The 17,452-nt window shown below is 47.2% G+C and overlaps 5 protein-coding genes across 5 annotated transcripts; 1 reads left to right on the top strand and 4 right to left on the bottom strand.

The window, feature by feature from the left end:
• Positions 1-3: 3 nt before the first annotated feature.
• On the bottom strand, positions 4-2,626 carry BKA55DRAFT_517232 (aspartic peptidase domain-containing protein; the record flags this gene model as incomplete). The annotated part of the gene is made up of 5 exons (XM_046188168.1): positions 4-140; positions 202-368; positions 415-702; positions 1,198-2,372; positions 2,423-2,626. 5 exons carry the CDS (start codon positions 2,624-2,626, stop codon positions 4-6), a joined length of 1,971 nt encoding a protein of 656 aa, XP_046046822.1.
• A 1,861-nt stretch (positions 2,627-4,487) lies between these two features.
• On the top strand, positions 4,488-5,218 carry BKA55DRAFT_692490 (uncharacterized protein; the record flags this gene model as incomplete). The annotated part of the gene is made up of 5 exons (XM_046199788.1): positions 4,488-4,522; positions 4,574-4,586; positions 4,637-4,770; positions 4,821-5,005; positions 5,073-5,218. The coding sequence occupies 5 exons, from the start codon at positions 4,488-4,490 to the stop codon at positions 5,216-5,218; spliced, it is 513 nt and encodes a 170-aa protein (XP_046046821.1).
• A 180-nt stretch (positions 5,219-5,398) lies between these two features.
• On the bottom strand, positions 5,399-8,400 carry BKA55DRAFT_595770 (Pep3/Vps18/deep orange family-domain-containing protein; the record flags this gene model as incomplete). Its single annotated transcript, XM_046195850.1, has 3 exons — positions 5,399-5,483; positions 5,530-8,131; positions 8,193-8,400. 3 exons carry the CDS (start codon positions 8,398-8,400, stop codon positions 5,399-5,401), a joined length of 2,895 nt encoding a protein of 964 aa, XP_046046820.1.
• A 713-nt stretch (positions 8,401-9,113) lies between these two features.
• On the bottom strand, positions 9,114-10,460 carry BKA55DRAFT_595769 (S-adenosyl-L-methionine-dependent methyltransferase; the record flags this gene model as incomplete). The annotated part of the gene is made up of 2 exons (XM_046195849.1): positions 9,114-10,134; positions 10,186-10,460. The coding sequence occupies 2 exons, from the start codon at positions 10,458-10,460 to the stop codon at positions 9,114-9,116; spliced, it is 1,296 nt and encodes a 431-aa protein (XP_046046819.1).
• A 3,322-nt stretch (positions 10,461-13,782) lies between these two features.
• On the bottom strand, positions 13,783-15,907 carry BKA55DRAFT_574474 (uncharacterized protein). Its single transcript, XM_046193308.1, has 5 exons — positions 15,706-15,907; positions 15,511-15,656; positions 15,301-15,427; positions 14,712-15,247; positions 13,783-14,654 (listed from the first exon to the last, which is right to left on the bottom strand). Exons 2-5 carry the CDS (start codon positions 15,554-15,556, stop codon positions 14,011-14,013), a joined length of 1,353 nt encoding a protein of 450 aa, XP_046046818.1. The 5' UTR covers positions 15,557-15,656; positions 15,706-15,907; the 3' UTR covers positions 13,783-14,010.
• Between the last annotated feature and the right edge of the window lie 1,545 nt (positions 15,908-17,452).

Below are 17,452 nucleotides of genomic sequence, written 5' to 3'. Positions count from 1 at the left end.
GGCTCACTCCCATCTTCTCTCACACTGGCCCATCCATCTCCCCCAGACAACTATCTTACCATCAATGGCCTCTGCAACTTGATCCCTGTTAGGTTTGGAGGTTCTGAACTTCTCGTCCAAGGGCTCATTTAGGCCAATGACTTCATACCAGTCTTGCATCATGTTAGTTCATGTATTTACACTTGAGCCAAGTATACTCACACCGATGAATACCATGATTCAGAAGTGGTCGTGGAGCAATATAAATCGAGCCGTTACGACTCGCGCCATAAAAGAAACCTCCCGCAAGTCGAGTTGAGTTCTCTTCAACAGGCTTAAAGTCACTGTCAACAACTCTTGTTTTCTCAGGAGGTAATCCCAAGTAAATCCTACAACCATTAGCTTCATTCTTCCACATTTAAAAACTCAACTTACCCATGACAAATCGGCGTTGGCAGAGGAGCATCTGGGTCTTCAGACACAAGTAACCACTCTTTTACACCAGAGTGAGGGTCCCAGGATAACTCTGGAAACTTGTGCTGATCACCGTGCATGTAATCTTTTCCCAGTGTTGCACCATCTGAGCCACAGTCTGGAGATGTAACGGTAAGGGTGGGCTCTGGATGTCCAGCAAATGCGGGAGTGGTGAAGAAGGCTTTTGCATCTCTCCCCTTGGAGTTTTTGAAGAGCCAAGAAGCTGCAAGTTCGATATAAGCAGTCATTCTGTACCGTTTGCCATAGGTTTTAGGTACAATGTCTACTGGGGCATGGCAATAACAGCAGAATCAAGTCTTGGGTTTCAAAGCTTGAGCTTACTCAGACAAGGGACAGTAGGAAATATATATATGATGTATACACCGGATGGAAACTTTATCTCCGGTAATGTAACTTTGCATGCCATACATCAAGAACAGAGTGAAGGGTAGTTGAAAGCTACTTGTCGGAGCCGAATCGGCAAACGAAGATCAGATCAGCGCCATTGCTTAATTGTATGTAGGATAAGTTTGAGTAAAGATAATTTACTTAGAAATCAATAGAATATCATTCCTCTTGGCGCGTATCTATGTTGACCCAATACTCCTTGAATGTATCCCAACAGAATAACCATGTAACACCAGAACATGCCAAATCAGACGCTAAATCACGATGCTTCACTCCAGCAACCTTCATAAGCCATGCACATCGTTAACACCATGTTAAATAAGCATCCAAGCAAACCCGAGAGCAAAGGCCCCAGCAACCATAGAAATAGCTGCATCGCCTCCTAATGGCGAAAGTGACGCAGCGGCATTCTCCTTGTTATCAGAAGAACCACTACCAGTGGCCGTAGGAACAGGGTGTTTTCCGGTGCCGATCTCGAGAATATGCGATTTTGTAGCGTCAAAGTTGCTCTGTGCTAGTGAGATCTCGTTATTCTCAAGATCGAAAACAACGTAGGCGCTTCTGAGAAACGTATCACCCAAGATTGAAATGTCCCCTGTCGTGGGTGCTATCCCAAAAGTACACGCTGCTTGGCCATTGTCGAAGGATAATTGGCGCCCTGTAACGTCGGTGAAGTCAAGGACCAGCTCACTCAACGGTACTGAGATCTCTGCCGGGTCTTTGAACTTGAACGTCAAGTTTCCTGAATCGTTTCCAAGATCGCAGGGAACGTATGCCACAGACTCTCCCTCCTCGTACTGAGCGCCAACAATATCATATATATCTGATGTAAGTGTGGCGGGGAGATATGAGAGCGTTGAGCCAGAGTCGAGAATAACACCAAGGTCGAGGTCTTTAACGATAGTTTCTGAGTCTGCGCTGACGCTTTGAAGTGTGATGGAGAACTCGGCAAATTCGCCGTTCATCTTGTTGATAGGGAGAGTGACTAGATCGCCGATGTATTGCTCCTGGTCAACCCCTCCAAATAGGATGGTTCCAGTGGCGGACTCGAGGTCGTTCAGATACAGACTGTACGCATTAGAAGCGATGAGACCTTTGGAAGCCAACTTGGCCGGCAAGTTATCGTAAGCGTCTCGGTTGAGTTGGTCGACCTGAGCTTCATTGCTCTTGTACCCAATACCGAGGACGCCTTCGTTGTCAGATGTAACATATCCGATACCAAACTGTAAATCTTCAAGCTTGACACTCCCCATGCGGAACGTCTCGGTAGCATAGTCTCCGGAAGCACCAGAGCCATCGGCATACGAGATGTTGAAGTCGCTGTTCAAATATTCATAAGTTGACGACTTGTTAGGGCTGTACAAGCCAGATTCGCTGCATATGTTGGCGTGAGTAGAACATAGTTTTGAGCCTTCTGCGTTGACCCATAGATCACTGCTTCCGGTGTCGAGATGAAGACGGAAGTCTTGAGGTGGAGTTCCTAATGATGCATTGAGGAAGTACAGAGATTGCTAGAGAATGTCAATGATTGTGTCTTTGTGTTGTTGTGGCAGATACCTACCTCATTGTCAATACCGATGTCTATTGTCCCGTCTCTCTTGCGAAGACGTTTTCGATCATTGGAGATAGGATCAGATATTGTCCGCCTCTGAATCTCCACACTCATAACCCGAGGCTCGAGGCCATTATCTCTCTTATTCAGAGAAATTCCTTCAGTGAGTGATAGTAAAGAGAACAGTGCAGAGGATAGTTGAACAGACTTCATGATCGAAACCTTGTAAGTTGATCTGTTGAGCTCATCAACTGAGGTATCGATCCCCGTGTTTATATCCTGACCCATGTACTCCGCCCCAACTTAGATTACGCCCACAAGGCGAACTCGATAGTATGTTGCAGTACCGATATTGGGTCATAGATGGTCGATGTTACTAAGGATCTTGCCGCACATCCGCGCGGGAGTACTAAACTCTCGCGATGTGTCAACGTCACCTTCAAAAGCCAACGTCAGAGCACCACCTCTCGGCACGGAAACGCCGAAGTAGCGAGGAACAATCCGAGAAGAGAGAGAAATGAAAACATGTTCGGTATCTGTAACAGCCATTCATTGTGACATTTGCATGCATTTTGTATAACATGTCGAAAATCCAGTCATGCGATTTACCCCCTTTATCGATCTACGCTGTCACAGAATCATCTCTAGGCGCCGCACGAACCACATAGTTTGCATATTCGAAACACCTCGAAAACGTCGGGATGCCTCTCATCGGACATAACGCAGGATAACCTCCGTGCTTTGAGATTCAAGTTAATGCTGAGGGGTCAATTAGGAGACGCGCGGCCGGTAGAAACTTTTAGAGATTGTTCGGGAGATAGAGCGGACACGCAAAAGGCGGAAGATCCGGGGTATTGGGTATCATGCGAATACTACCGGTGTCCATCCCATCTATACAATCTAGTAAGACTGCACCGTAAGTGTAGTTATTATTAGTTAGCGCTTTGTCCACAAGCCTCTCTATGAAACGTTTACATGGGCGTCTGACTGGCGCACGCTATGACGTGCAATGCAATGGTCCCTGCAGCGCTTAACCACGGGGCTTTCCCTGAGGCATTGTGTCACTGTCACAGAGTCTTTCTCAAAAGAGAAATTTATTCGATTCTAGTTGAAGTTGGGTATTCTGGAAAAGTCGCTAGTCAGTTGCCATCACATGAGAATCTAATGGCGATGCTGACGACAACTTAAAGTGGCCCAAGGTGCCGAACTTCCGATTGACAACGGAGGCCACTCGCTAGTAAAAAAAATAAAATAAAAAAGGCATATCAGAGCCAAGTTGACATGACGTCTGATTCTTGTTTCATTCCTTTAAATAGATATTTTCCCACTCGAAAGTGCCAAGATCTCGTCCCGTCCTTTGGAGTTATTGGCTCTCTAATTTATCTTTCTCCCATCATGTTTAGGGTAAACCGTGGCTCCATGTAATCGTACATTTGAATTAATGTTACTCTAAACACCGAGAATCATGAGTCCTATATTCTAGTACTTTCATTTCTTATACTATTAGTTCCGGGGTTACCATCACAACGCTTTCCATTGTATCATGCAGTAACATCTTTGGTTTCACAAACCCCCAGCTTGAACTCAATGTCCGCTTTCAGGCGGACACTCATGAGAATCACCCCTAACCTCTGTGCCCTATGGTTACTTCTAGAGGAGTATGTCATCAGTGAATACTATAATGAATTGCACTAGAGGCCTCTTTCCGGATACACTTCTTATCTTGGATGTTTCACTATATGATATCCATCATCAACCACTCATAACGCTGCTTATTCTTCTGCCTACAAAGCCACGTAACGACACAATCCAACAACACAAACCATGTATGTCAGTGTGTAGTTGCCTGGCAAGGCACCTGCCAAGCATACTGCTAGTCTTTGTGCGGCTGAAGTCAATCCTTTTGAGGGGGCTGCATCTGCAGGCTTTACATAAGCTTATATGTCTTTGACCATCTGTGTAGCTTGACATAAGAGTATATATATCTTGTCTCCCACAGGCTTCTGACTATCTGTACCCGTGATGACACCTTCAACTTCAACTGGAGAATCCACAGTAACTAATCAACGTCAAAATGGATGCTGAATTGCTTGCAAACATGGACCGATGGTACAACCTCCCTCTTGATCACTGAGACTCAACTAACACAATATTTCTCAGTCCCGTGTATGCCGTACGTAACCCTTCGCCAATAAAAAACCCCTTCTAATTCCATATGAACAGTCCTTCTTTGGCGCCATTGGCTGCGCGTGTTCTATTGTCTTCACAACATTCGGTGCAGCATACGGCACCGCAAAGTCCGCCGGCGCAATCTTCCAATCTGGCATCCTCCGTCCCGACATGATGATGCAAAACACGTACGAGAGGATGAACTCAACATTAATAAAACAGTGGCTGACACATTTAGCTTGTGTGCCATCATGGCCCAGATCCTGTCTATCTACGGTCTCGTAGCAAGTGTCATCATGTCAAACAACATCAAAGAAAAGATGGCTATCCACACGGCGTTCTTGCAGCTCGGTGCTGGCATTTCCGTAGGATTATGCGGCATGGCTGCTGGCTTTGCTATTGGCATTGTTGGTGATGCCGGAGGTATGTTCACTCCTGGACTCAAGGCAGCAAACTTGAAAACTCGTGATAATTGTCTAACAACCCCCAGTTCGTGCAAGTTCGCAGCAGCCACGTCTCTATATCGGAATGGTCCTCATCCTCATCTTTGCCGAGGTTCTAGGCTTATACGGTGTCATTGTGTCCATCCTTATGCTAACTCGTTCCACCGATCGTGTAACCGAATGCAGGTATTGAGACATACAAAACAGAGCGCGATTGCTTCATACGATGTTAGGCCATAGTTTGCAAATCAAGGCCGTCGTCAATTGTACTGAATAAATGTTGCGGGGGTATATGCAGATCTAAGATAATGACAAGGCAGCCACAAGTACACAGGCTCTTCTCTCTCGTGATCCTGTTCCTGTCCTCCTCTTGTTACAATGCCCATTCGTTGACGTTGTCGTTATGCGTAATGAAAGGCTCATCAATCCTCTTGATTGCCAGGTCACTGCAAAGAATACTGTAGAATGTTAGCTGTGAAATTGCGAGAGGAAACACCAACATACCAAGCAGAAGCAACAAGAGCATCCAGCTCCGCCACGACAGTCTCCCTCTGAGTGCCACTGACCAAACCCTTCTGTATTTGTGTCTGAAGTTCCCTGATACGTGTAGACTTTCCAACGCCCGATTGCTCCAGGACCTTGCGCCCTAAGCAGTCGGAATGGAACGAATGCTGACAGGGGAAGACAAAGAACTGCCTGCTTAACAGCGGCAGCCCACATGTATAACACTTCTCTCCAGGTTCCACGATTGCGTATCGGTGATCGAGTGCAGCAATGTCAACCTTGATATTTGTTGCAGTTTGCGACGACTCATCCATCTCTTTCTTCAAGTTATCAATATTACGGCTGTAATCTTCCAGCGCGGCGCAAATCTCCTCTTTGAAGTCATCGATGACAACGAAATCAGGGAAGAAAGGAATAAGATCCTCGATCTTGAGCAAGTCACACCTCTTGAGGAATTCAATAGCTGTCTTAATTCCATTCGATTGAGAAATGACTTTTCGAGCCACCGCAAGCCACAATCGCTTGCGTAGTTGCGGATTTGACATGGGTCGATCAGCAATGACTGCTGCAAGCTCGACTTCACCATGAGAAAGCGCCAAGTCAACAGCCTGAAGATACTGTCCCATACTAGTGTAGATATGAACGCAAGATAATGTTCGGTGGTGTTGAATGCAAAGTCGAAGGGCGAAATCTGGGTCGTAGCGCGGCTCATCACCTTGTGCTTGCAGGTATGATAAAAGTCCTGATTCGTCCTTGGAGGAGTGAGAAGCGTAAATCGAGACGAGAGTGTTGTGCACGGCAGCGTCCTTCGAGTTAAGCTGGTAGACCGCATAGTTGAGGTATCTGATAGCCTGGTTCTGTGCATTGGGACCTCCCGTGAATGTACGGTTGTACTCAAGAAAGGCTGGGATGAGATTTCGAGGCTTCAGATCAGAATGCCTCATCAAAATCTCGACTAGTTCCGGCGCTACATATGTCATAAGTACGCTGCTATACCGGTAAAAGACTTCAGGATCCGTCTGTTTTTTGAGAACATTCAGGACCTCGTTCCATCTCTCTCGCTGTACCCAGTAAGAAAGAACGTAGTTGTAGTCGTTAACCGCATTCGCAAAGTATAGAAGCTCTCCTTCGCGGCCGTGGCTGCTGATGACATCGTAGACCATTTTCCGGTCGAGGTCGTTTTTATACTTGTCGACAAAGTCTCTAAATTCTTTCCTGGCAGATTCGAGACGCTTTCGCGATTCAGTCGAGTTGAGATGCTCCGTTGGCTCAGCTTGTGTGTTTATGGTATCATCCAGCGAGTTGAGTTTGGACATAAAGACCTCGATTAACCATCCCGCGATCATCATACGCTGCATCACCGCCGATTTCTTGAGCGAAGCTAATTTCGTCAGTAAGAACTTTCTCAAGGCATCTGGTTGATTGTTGTCGATTATGCTCAGTGCAATATCTTCAAAAGGCTTGTTGCTGCGGCCATAGACGGTGGCAGCCTCGAGCCAGTGTCCATTCTTGGCCAAGTGATCACCGTATGCAGCCGCGACTGTTTCCTTTTGTAGCGGTGTTCGAGCATGTTGCAGAGCTGGCTCAAACTCTTTCAGTTTAGTCATGATCTCCCAAATATTGCGCTCCTCATCTCGGACCACAATCTCGAATATCTCATCTGATGTAAATAGCCAAAATGTGTTCTTTTGGATATCCACAGAGAACCCGAGAGGCTTCTGTCCCTGACCGATAACATCATGCTCAGACACCATCTTTCCAGTGAGGCGGTTCGTTGTAATGACACGACCTCCAACCAAGTGGACAATATGCCATTGTGTGAGTGCGATTGCATCGATTGGCTCAGTTGTCGGGACTCGTCTTTCGCTATTCTCAGGGGAGAGGATCTGAGCTCTAGAAAGCATATGTGATTCTGAAAAGACCTTGGTCCCAAGGTTGCTGTCTGCAGGCTGGTTCAATAATTTACCGTGGAACACGCCTTGGTACGATAGCCATGCGTATGCTCTATCAGGAATGTCGTCATCGTAAGGACCAGAATCCGGGGGGTCTGGGGACACCGCTAGACTCGAAGGTGCTCCTGAGGTCGTCCGGGACAACTCATGAACAACAGGCTGCTCTGACTCGAACAATCGAGTGTATACAGACCCTGAGCCATCATGCCCAAACCCTATCCTTCCGACCAGGTGAAACAAGCGTGTCTGAGTACCTATCACAACTCGTCGAAGGTCTGACTTGTTATTCTGGAGATTATCCACCCATAATCCCGTAATCGGTCCGTCAGGAAGTTTATGTAAATTCTTCAAGTGCTTCACCTCCTTCTTGTAGAACTCCTTTGACGTCTCAATGAAGGCCTCGTAAATGTTGCCGTCGGATGCACCAATCAATATCTCGCGTGTCGACGCTGTCGGTAACGAAGGGCTCCATGCCACACTCTCGATCGAAACGCCTCGGAGACGCCCAAGTGGCCGAGGATGTTTTGATTGGGAGTGGAGGTAATAGTTCTCGCCGAGCGCAGTGCAAACAATCAGATGTGATGCTGTAGGGTCGAGGAACATACGCCTTATCATACCAATCTCGGAAGGCTTTTTGGGAAGGTCAATATCTACAGCATTGCACAATCAGTCACCATAACTAGCCGCACGATACATCGCTCGATTGCTCACCATCAATATCCTCGGGTCGTTCCAGATCAATACGGAGAATGCGTCCATTGGAAAGGGCGAGGACGATGACGTTGTTGGCAACCTGCGCAGCAACAAAGTCGGCCGCTACTGAGAACTGTAACTGGACGCGCTCTATGGTGAAAATGGGCTCTTCGAGGTCTGGGACGCCATTGGCGGCGACGAAGCCATCTTGGAGATCCAGGGCCATATTGTCGCGGTCTCACAGGCGCATATTCGGCGATCGGGGATGTGGAAGGTGGTTTTGCGTCTTGCGCACTGCTAGACGTCTAATTTGAGCTCGATGAACGGGGTTTGTAGAAGTTGGCTCTGGTCGCTGAAGCTGGTTGATGGGAATGGGAGCCAGAGTTGGTGTTGACGGTGACGAAGTTGGTGGTTGGACGGCCCTGCATGTAGAATAGCTCCCCACCTGGGGGCTAAGGCAGCTATTTCGCTCCTAGCAACAGACACCCGAAATATTACATCACCACGCTTTTGTTATCAGCATTACCCGGGCTGTAACTATATAATTTTAATCTAATGCTTAATGAATCAGAGGTGGCATACGTTCTGACTCTAAAAAGATTATATTGTCAGTGTACTGATACACATATTCTCCCCATGTCTGTCTAACCAGTCCAAGTGTCTTTTACATAACGCGTCATGCCTAAAGCTCTCAATAGCTATCAGACGAACAAGTCTTGTGTACACCAGAGCGCCGTCCATGAGTATTTCAAAGGATAACCAATCCCTAGATCGAATGCTGAAGAATGTACAGATAAATGTTTAAAAAAATGAGTCGTCATCCGTTTGCAACGCCGGCCCAAAAAGAAAGTCTGCGCCAAACCCAGTCGCACATAAAGCAAAGCCGCGGAGCCGCCCAAGAATTAAGCTTCTTCATGCCCTTAAGTTGATACCACCGACTCAGCTTCGACCTGCAGTTGTTTGGTCATCTGGGCGGAGCGTAGGATCAGGACTGTTGCCGTTCAGTTCTGTTACTGGTGAGTAACTCCTCTCGAGGAATTCTGCAAGATCCGTAGGCGGCGCATCGAGGGGCTTTCTGCCAATGATAATACGCATCTTGATTTGAAGGCTCTTCGACTTCTCGGGGTCCTTGGCTGCGTTCGCCAAGTCTCGGGCAGCAGCTTCACAAGCCTGTTTGCACTTTTCAGGGTCCCAGTCCATGTACTCTGTCAACAAACGCAAGCAATGTGCCTCGAAGCTGTCTAAACATGAAATAAGCCAGATCTTGCCTGCAGATGCCTCGGCAATGGTAATAGGAATAGAGTATTCCGTAACCCGCACGTCGACAAAGCCTGCCTCCATGAGCAGCCGCGGCTCGAGATGATATGTGCCTCGTGGGCGCCCCGACTTTTCCGAAGCGATCGCGAGGTCTCGCAGCAATTCGTGCGTGGCAGAGTTGTCGGGAAACTGTGAGAAGAATTGTGTAAAGCCCTCCGCGCTCACGAAATCTTGAACCTCAATCCAACCACCAGGCTTGAGAGAAAAGAACGTGTTGTCGTAGACGAAGCTCCAGTTCCGAAATGCGCCCTCCATGAGTCGGAAGTGAATCAGGTCGTACATATCGGGGTGGCGATCCCAATCCTCGGCGTCTTCAATCTCGAAGAAGACGTTCATGGGCACACTTTTGGTCTCGGCTATCGCAGCGATATCGGTTCCGACAACTTCACATTGGGGTTGTAACTCGGCCATTTTGATTGCCCATTCACCTGTTCCCGTGCCAATATCGAGAATATGCTCGGGGTTTTGTAGAGGGACAAGGGTGAGTTCACCGTCGAGGACGTGCATAAATACTTGGTGTTGAAGAGACATTCTCCATTGTTCGATGTCGTCGTTTGGCATATAGTATTCGCGACAGTAGCGCCGACCGTGGATTTCTCGGTAGTCGAGGTCTTGCGCCCATAACGATCGTGTCGATGCAGCCCTAGCATATGTTAGTCATGGCAAGAAATGTAGCACAAGATATGTCGCTTACATGTCCGAGTCTACCGCATGGGAGTCTGGAGAGAATGGGGTCTCTACACGATGTGAAGCAGTGACTCTGGGATATTGAGAAGCGGGATATATGGATATCATGTCGTCTTCATCGACATCTTCATCGAGGTCGGATTCATCGTGGTGATGCTCCTCATCGGTACCCATAATACTGGTCATGGCTGTGTTATTTCCGTCGCTATTGGCATGCTCACTCGGTGTACCGTCGCTAGATTGTCGGCCGCTCTGTACAGCGTACGAATCCTCCGAGGACATTGTGCTCGTCTGAGACTGGTTGTGACGTCCCCGTGTACTTTTGCGTTGCTTGGTCCTTCGCTTTTTGGCCATGGGTATCTAGAGAGAGGAAAGGAACGATAATAACAACTATGATAATTGAATGGATGCGATATTGGCTAGCGACATGGCTTGAGGTCGCGGAATGAGGCTGAAACGAGCGGCGCGGGCGACAAAGTTCGGGCCCAAGTATGATTCGTTGTTGCTGTCGCGATGACGGAGGATGGTTCAAGATGTGGTGGATAAGAGGTTGAGGCAAAGAAACCGGATTAGTTAGGTTCGGTTTATTCGCGAGAGCGAGGTTGTCGTCTTTGTTTCAACACCGTCCGTACGAGGGCTAAGAAACCCGAGCGGCAGTAGCAGCCGTCAAAGCACAAACAAAGCACTTATGGATGAGAGACGACGTACAGTAGGTATTTGTGAAGGAGAGTGGAGGATCCAAGACTTCAAGAAGGAAGAAGACCTGGGGATTGGTGAAGGCCCGTGAGCACAGACCAAGAAACGTGGACAAGGGTCTGAGGGAACCGGAAGGGATCCGTAGAAAAAGGCAGACAAATTGTATATGGTCAGTTAACGAATAGTCTGAAGTAGAAAGAGGGAAGAGATAAGTTAAGCTGAGTCACCGACAGAGAGGAAAAGCCGGGGAACACACTAGACTAGAGTCAGAGCTAGCAACTAGTACGGTCGTTGGGTTGAAAGACAAAACAGAAACAGAAACAACTCGAGGTTTTCTTTTTCCTGTTGAACAGACAGAACAGAACAAAAGTGGAGGAAGAGAGAGATCCAAGGATCGGGTGCAAGGGGGGTTCTGCCTCTGGTTCTGCCACTGCGCTGCTTCTGGGAGACAAGGATATGCCGGTCGGTTGACAACGTTTGTGGTTAGACAACAAGTCTCTGGTATTGACGGTGGTAGACGCTAGCTGTTTCTTGACAAGGGACTGACGAGCTAGGCTAAGTTGTCAACTCTAGAGAAGGTGTTGAAGTTGAAATTGAAGAGCTCCAAACTTGGGATATTATATGTATACCAAGAGTAGCGGCGGGGGCGTCTTATTGTCCATGCATATGCAATGCAGTAACAATACAGCACTTATAACTGTTGGTTCAGATCAAATCTAAATATATGAACCCCAATCCTTACGACCTTCTCGAGCTTGGCAATACTGGTAACGGAAGGCCGTGGCAACCCTGTGAAGTATATCCATATCCTTAACTCAAAGAGAACATAAATCATGAAACGTTGTATTCTTCTGACGGCCGTTTTTCCATTACTGTCCGTTTATGCGATTCGACAGTCAAGGTGGAGGTTTATCCATTCCTCAGCTCCCGGCACTCTAAGCGTACCTGGCCCTTTAACCCGTCGCATATATCCTAAACACGGACTCTTCGCTCCATGGATGTTTCTGCACCTGCTCTCGGAATGATGTTGCTCCGGTGAGCTTGGCTGCTTGGCTGCTTGGCTCTGCTTGTCAAACGGCCCCGGCTACCGGGGTAGAAGAGGAATGCCTGGGCCCTAAGCCTCTGTGGACTATTGAAGGTCCATGGTGCATGGCTAACCGTGCCTACCTAGGTATGTTTCTCAACTGTTATTCACATAGTATCTGTACGACCTCATCTCACAAGAATGCGTGGATTAGGTATTCTCATCCGTAGTGTCACCCCATAGAAGTCCTCAGAAGCAGCACCACGGCAAGTTCCAGCCCAACCTAGGCTCTTACAAGCAACGAGCAACACAGAAACTTGCTCTCTTCGGAATGCTAAAGTTTCCCCCTCAGGGAACCTGGCTCCTGGCCCATCATCCCACGGTAGTGGAGCAGTGCAACAGCAGGGAATACACAGTTGCTTCAGGGTTCAGAATCCAGACAAGAGTTAAACCCGATTCAGATAAGCGTCAATGCGGGTCTTTTCATGAGTCGGTGTTCAAGTACGAGATTTCTGTTACCTTGTGTCTTGATGTCGAGCCGGAATCGTGTCATCGCATACTAAGGAAAGATATAACGACAATAGAGATTTCGTATAAAGCATATGGTTTGTCGCCCATGTCTCCATGTTGTTGTTACTCAATAGAAAGAAGACTCTTTGACTACGGTTACCCGCGTCTTCCTCGGGTCATGGGTGTAAGTTACATAACTCCACATCGTCGGAGAGAAAAACGGTCGATGAACAACAACCTTGACAATCGACTTTTACATACATGCGGAATTGGGTACTGATACGACAAGGATAGCCTCGCTGTTCTCGCAGACTTGCTTGTACCTACTGTAACTCACTTACCAATCATCGACTCATCAAATTCTAGTCAGTGTCTAGGTCTCGCATCTTGAAGCGGCCCGTCCCCTCTACCCTTTGACCCAAGCCCCAAGTTAGAGGCAATTAATCAAAGCCCTCCCGCCCTGTCAAACTCTTTAGTGCAACCCAAATGCCACTGATTCCAATTGGAACCTCTTCCTACTCTCCGCATAGTTCAAAAGTCTAGCACCTGTCTGCCTATCAACATTTCGGCAGTTAAAAAAATAGTCACCAACATCAACACCATCACTAAAAATCCTCATCCCCGGATAACCTTTCCCTTGTCCCTTATCCGGCAGGTCGGTTCACATTGGGCATCGACAAAAAAATGTCAAACCCTCCCTAGTCTGGGATCGTCCCGCCGTGATCCCATTCGCTGGAGAGTCCGTAGAGTGAAAGAACTTCACCACGTATCACACAAACTGTTGCCTCTTGTTCTGCGCTGTCAGAGTTTCCCGGGACGCTTTAGACTGTCGGCCCGGCGCCGCGGAGTTTAGCCTCTCCCCGACCCGCTGGCTTGGACTTGGTGTCTGCCCGAGACTGCGTTTGCGTCTGTGTGTTGGCGTTGTCTCTGCATTTGCATATGATACCGGGCCTTTGGGAGGATAACCCCTGATTTTCTGGCTTGATTTTTCTTTTTGTCTGCCCCAGTTAGTGATGCATCATGCAGGAGAACGCGTCATTAATTGTGGCTATTGGCTACGTATTGTTGCATTTTTGTTCTCGCTGTGTTCCTGCAGTTACAAGGGGAGCTTATTGGTTGTTGAGAGAGCTTTGAGGATCCGAAGTTGAGTTGTTCTCAAAGCTGTTGATACTATGCCCTCAGGGAGCAAGAAAACTTCTGACACTTGATAAGGGTGCCAAAAAATAACTAGTCTAAAGACCTACTAAGTTATACTAAACTTACCTAATTGTTTTATCGTTTAGGATATAGATACTAAGTTTTCTTGCCTCCCCTAGTATGCCAATGCTGCGGTGTCGAGCTTGACCTACAAATATGGAAGCCGGTGATAGTTATCATCATCAATTTAATTGCTACGTGCTCTAACCCATCCGGCATGCGCACAAACAGGTATCCCGATAAATTAGGCATATATTTAAGATCCTTTCAGGTGGTTTAACTTGCTGCTCCAGCTTCCGGACTTCGTCTATCAGCCCCGTTATAAGTGGTATCTATGTCTTTCATCTTCTGTCTGTTCTATTGTCAAAATGCATTTAAAGAAACCCCGAGAAAAAATGGCGGTCGTTAAGCGGTAATTTGATAACCACTGCCGTTGTTTTGATGTAGCCCACTTGTATCCTCACCGTTCTGTTGTACTTCTCGACAACCACTCATATCATCCTTTTTGTGCTGTTCCGGCAGCTTGCCCTGTCGTATATCTTGAGACTCAAGGGGTTCATCACGCATTGATCGTGCGTCATCCGGAACCATCTCTCCATCACTCACCGTAGGAAACGGCGTGAGAACATGGCTGATATCTCCCCACCACGTCTCTCCGAACCGCGTGAACCAATCGACTGTGATCTTGAGGCCCTCGTCAATTGACACTTTCTGCTCCCAACCAAGCCTCTTTAGTTTGGTACCGTCGACTGCATATCGGCGGTCATTGAAGGGTCTGTCCCGAGTGTACTTGATCCACTTGCGGAGCTGCTCTGGGGCATCGTGTGGAATCCTCATTCGGTCGAGCAGCATCCCGCAGAGCTCTAGATTGGATACTTCATCCTGTGAACCGACGTTGTAAATCTGGCCAATCTGACCTTTGTGGAGAATCGTGTCAAACGCATCAGCTGCGTCGCCAGCGTAGAGATATCGCCGGGTAGGCGTGCCGTCTCCGTGCAGAACCAGTGGCCGCTGACGGTTAAGAAGACATGTAAACTTGGGAATAATTTCTGAGAACGGTTAGAATCTTGGGCATGCATCATGCGGTAAGCAGCTTTCTGACTCACTCTCCGGGTATTGATGAGGACCGTAGACGTTGTTGCTCCGCACAATGATGGCAGGTAATTTGAAACTCTTCTGGTAAGACTGCACTAACATCTCAGCTGCCGCTTTGCTGGCAGCATATGGATTTGTGGGAGCCAATATGCTCGTCTCAAGAAGGTCGTCGTCGTCTTCTTTAACTTCACCGTACACTTCATCAGTCGATACATGAATGAAGCGGCCAATGCCAACCTTCTTGGCACTTTCAAGGAGAACATGAGTTCCGTAAACGTTTGTGTGTGTGAAGCCATAAGAGTTGCCAAAGCTCAGGTCCACATGTGACTGGGCGGCAAAGTGTAGAACTGTATCAATATTGTATCGCTCCATACAGTCAACCACCTCGGCTGGATTGGTGATGTCGCCATGATAGAAGGTAAAGTTGGAAGATTCACTTAGAACGCCTGTGTTATTGAGAGCAGCGCAGTAGTCTAGCTTATCAAATGAGACAATGTTATAGGCATGTGGGTATGTCAAAGTGAGATGGCGGACGACCCAGCAAGCGCTTGAAATAAACCGTCAGTGGAGTAGAGCTTGGCGTGCCAGGACGTCACTCACATGAAGCCAGCGCCACCTGTAATCATGATGTTTTTAACATCGGAGCGAGGCTCAAATTTGGTTGTGCCAATGAGCACAGGGGCATGCTTCCAAATGTCGCTTTGTTTGCTGTGGTTATTTGTCCCAACTAGACACATCGGTTAGTCTATAGCTCATCCATTCGCTTATATAGCTTGCTTGGATGACGAGATGTCAAGTTGGGTGGCTTACCACTGGCGTCAGCGTTAGTTTGCGGTTGATCAGAGGAGGCCGTCATATTCGTCGTAGGATATTTGAGTCTGCCTGTTTAAAGCAGGATATATCAGAGCATTGACATCGACTTGGATGGAAGAGTCTCTGCTGTTATGCAGACAAAGCTACCTGCGTCATGAACAGCCAGGATTTTAATTGTCGCAAACCACTCACAGGTGATGGGTCATGGGGAGACAGGGACAGGGGATATGTAAGGGGCAATCCCTCGGCTCAGGTTATGAAGGGAGGAGATCTTTGACAAAGAGATTTGGTCTAGAATACGAATAAATTATCTTGTGTAACACTGTTGAAGTTTTTCGTTAATAGTTGTCAGCAATCAAAACGAGTTAATGAGGCAAATCTCCCAGAACACGAAGAGACGTTGAATTCTAGCGTGGCTTGTCCACTGTACAGAACAATTAACTTGTAACGCCACCTCACTAATTGAGTCAAACCACTGGTGAGATGTGGCGCTAGTTCCTGGAAAGGAACGTTGCGCCACAACTCAAGTGTTTAAAATGTTGTGATATGGGAGTTGGAGTTAGTAGGCAAGGGAGTTATAAACACAATGATGCATGCCGATCTTACTCAAGACTTCATATCTATACCATATGTTCTCCATGACCCCAGTTGTTCTGTTTATTATACTTTGCTTCCCTGTTGTTCCTCTTTTGGTGTTTTCTGCCCGTCAAGCGAACGGTACACAACAACTAACGTTCTCACCGTTTTCAACGGCAAGACCCGCAGTATGTAAACACTATCAAAGCCAAGCTTATTGAATGTCAAGCTCGCTTCAATTTATAGTTAACTCACTACCTATCTAACTAATATCGCTTCACAACTACAACGGTTCCTGTCGAGTTTTTTTTTTTTTTTTTTTTTTTTTTTTTTTTTTTTTTTTTTTTTTTTTTTTTGGCAAGCATTAATTATGCCTTTGCCACATTAGGTGCATTGCCTCGGAATAATTAGGTGATTATTAAAAGTAACGTTACTTGCGTCCTCAAACAGACATCAGTCGAGCTCTGAATGTATTTACTATCGATGGGACGCCAATAGGCCTCTCACATGAGGTCTGATATAATCCGGGAAGGCAAGAGAACCTCATCCATATTGAAGTGGACTAGAATCGTTGGGCATCCTCCTCTACTACCTTTGAAGTCCGTTATTAACATCCATCATGAGCAGAGCGTGGCTTCGGACTCCCCGCTTAACCCTTGCGGCTGTAACAATGGCCGGGAGAGATCTTCCGCTTTATAAACATCGTTTACAATGACATGGGATATTCCTGTATTCCCGCAACTGCCAGCATATCGAATGATTTCCCCTCACCAACAATCCCAAAGCGACTTGGATGGACTGTAGCAGTGGAGCATATATCATCGTCAAGACCTTGACCCGATCGCGGATATGATATCCTGAAAGGGCCACGTCAACCAGGGTCATGGCTCCCACTCCGAGTCTACGCCATTCGTGGACTTTCAAGGGGTGGGCTCGATTGACATTCTGACAGCTCTCAAGCGCATAGTCGAAGAGCAGGGTCTGAAGACTAAAGCGCCTCCCTATATCCGTATAACCATTTTGATACTCATGGCCAGGACTGTCTACCGTCCACTGCCTAGGGACATGACTTCCGGCTTCCAACCATAGTGCTCAGTCATTTATGGGCTCAGCCAGAATAAACATCCATAGTATCGTGTTGCTGAGGAACGTGAGGCTAGGTAAATTACCCTAAGAGCTAGATATACTCAGCCAACAGCAAGAACATGACCTTGAGCACCCAACTACCTACCTAGTAGCTATATCTATTGCCCATGAATGAAATGCTTCTTTGCCCATCTCCACGACTCTAGAAGCTCATAGTTCATATCCACGATCATAGGTATGTACTTAAAGTCCATGAATACCCGAGGTTAGGTGAACG

Source organism: Fusarium redolens, assembly GCF_020744475.1.
Source record: "Fusarium redolens strain MPI-CAGE-AT-0023 chromosome Unknown BKA55scaffold_12, whole genome shotgun sequence".
Taxonomy (NCBI): Eukaryota; Fungi; Ascomycota; class Sordariomycetes; order Hypocreales; family Nectriaceae; genus Fusarium; species Fusarium redolens.
Note: the sequence above shows the minus strand (reverse complement) of the source record. Positions and strands in the feature narration are given on the sequence as shown.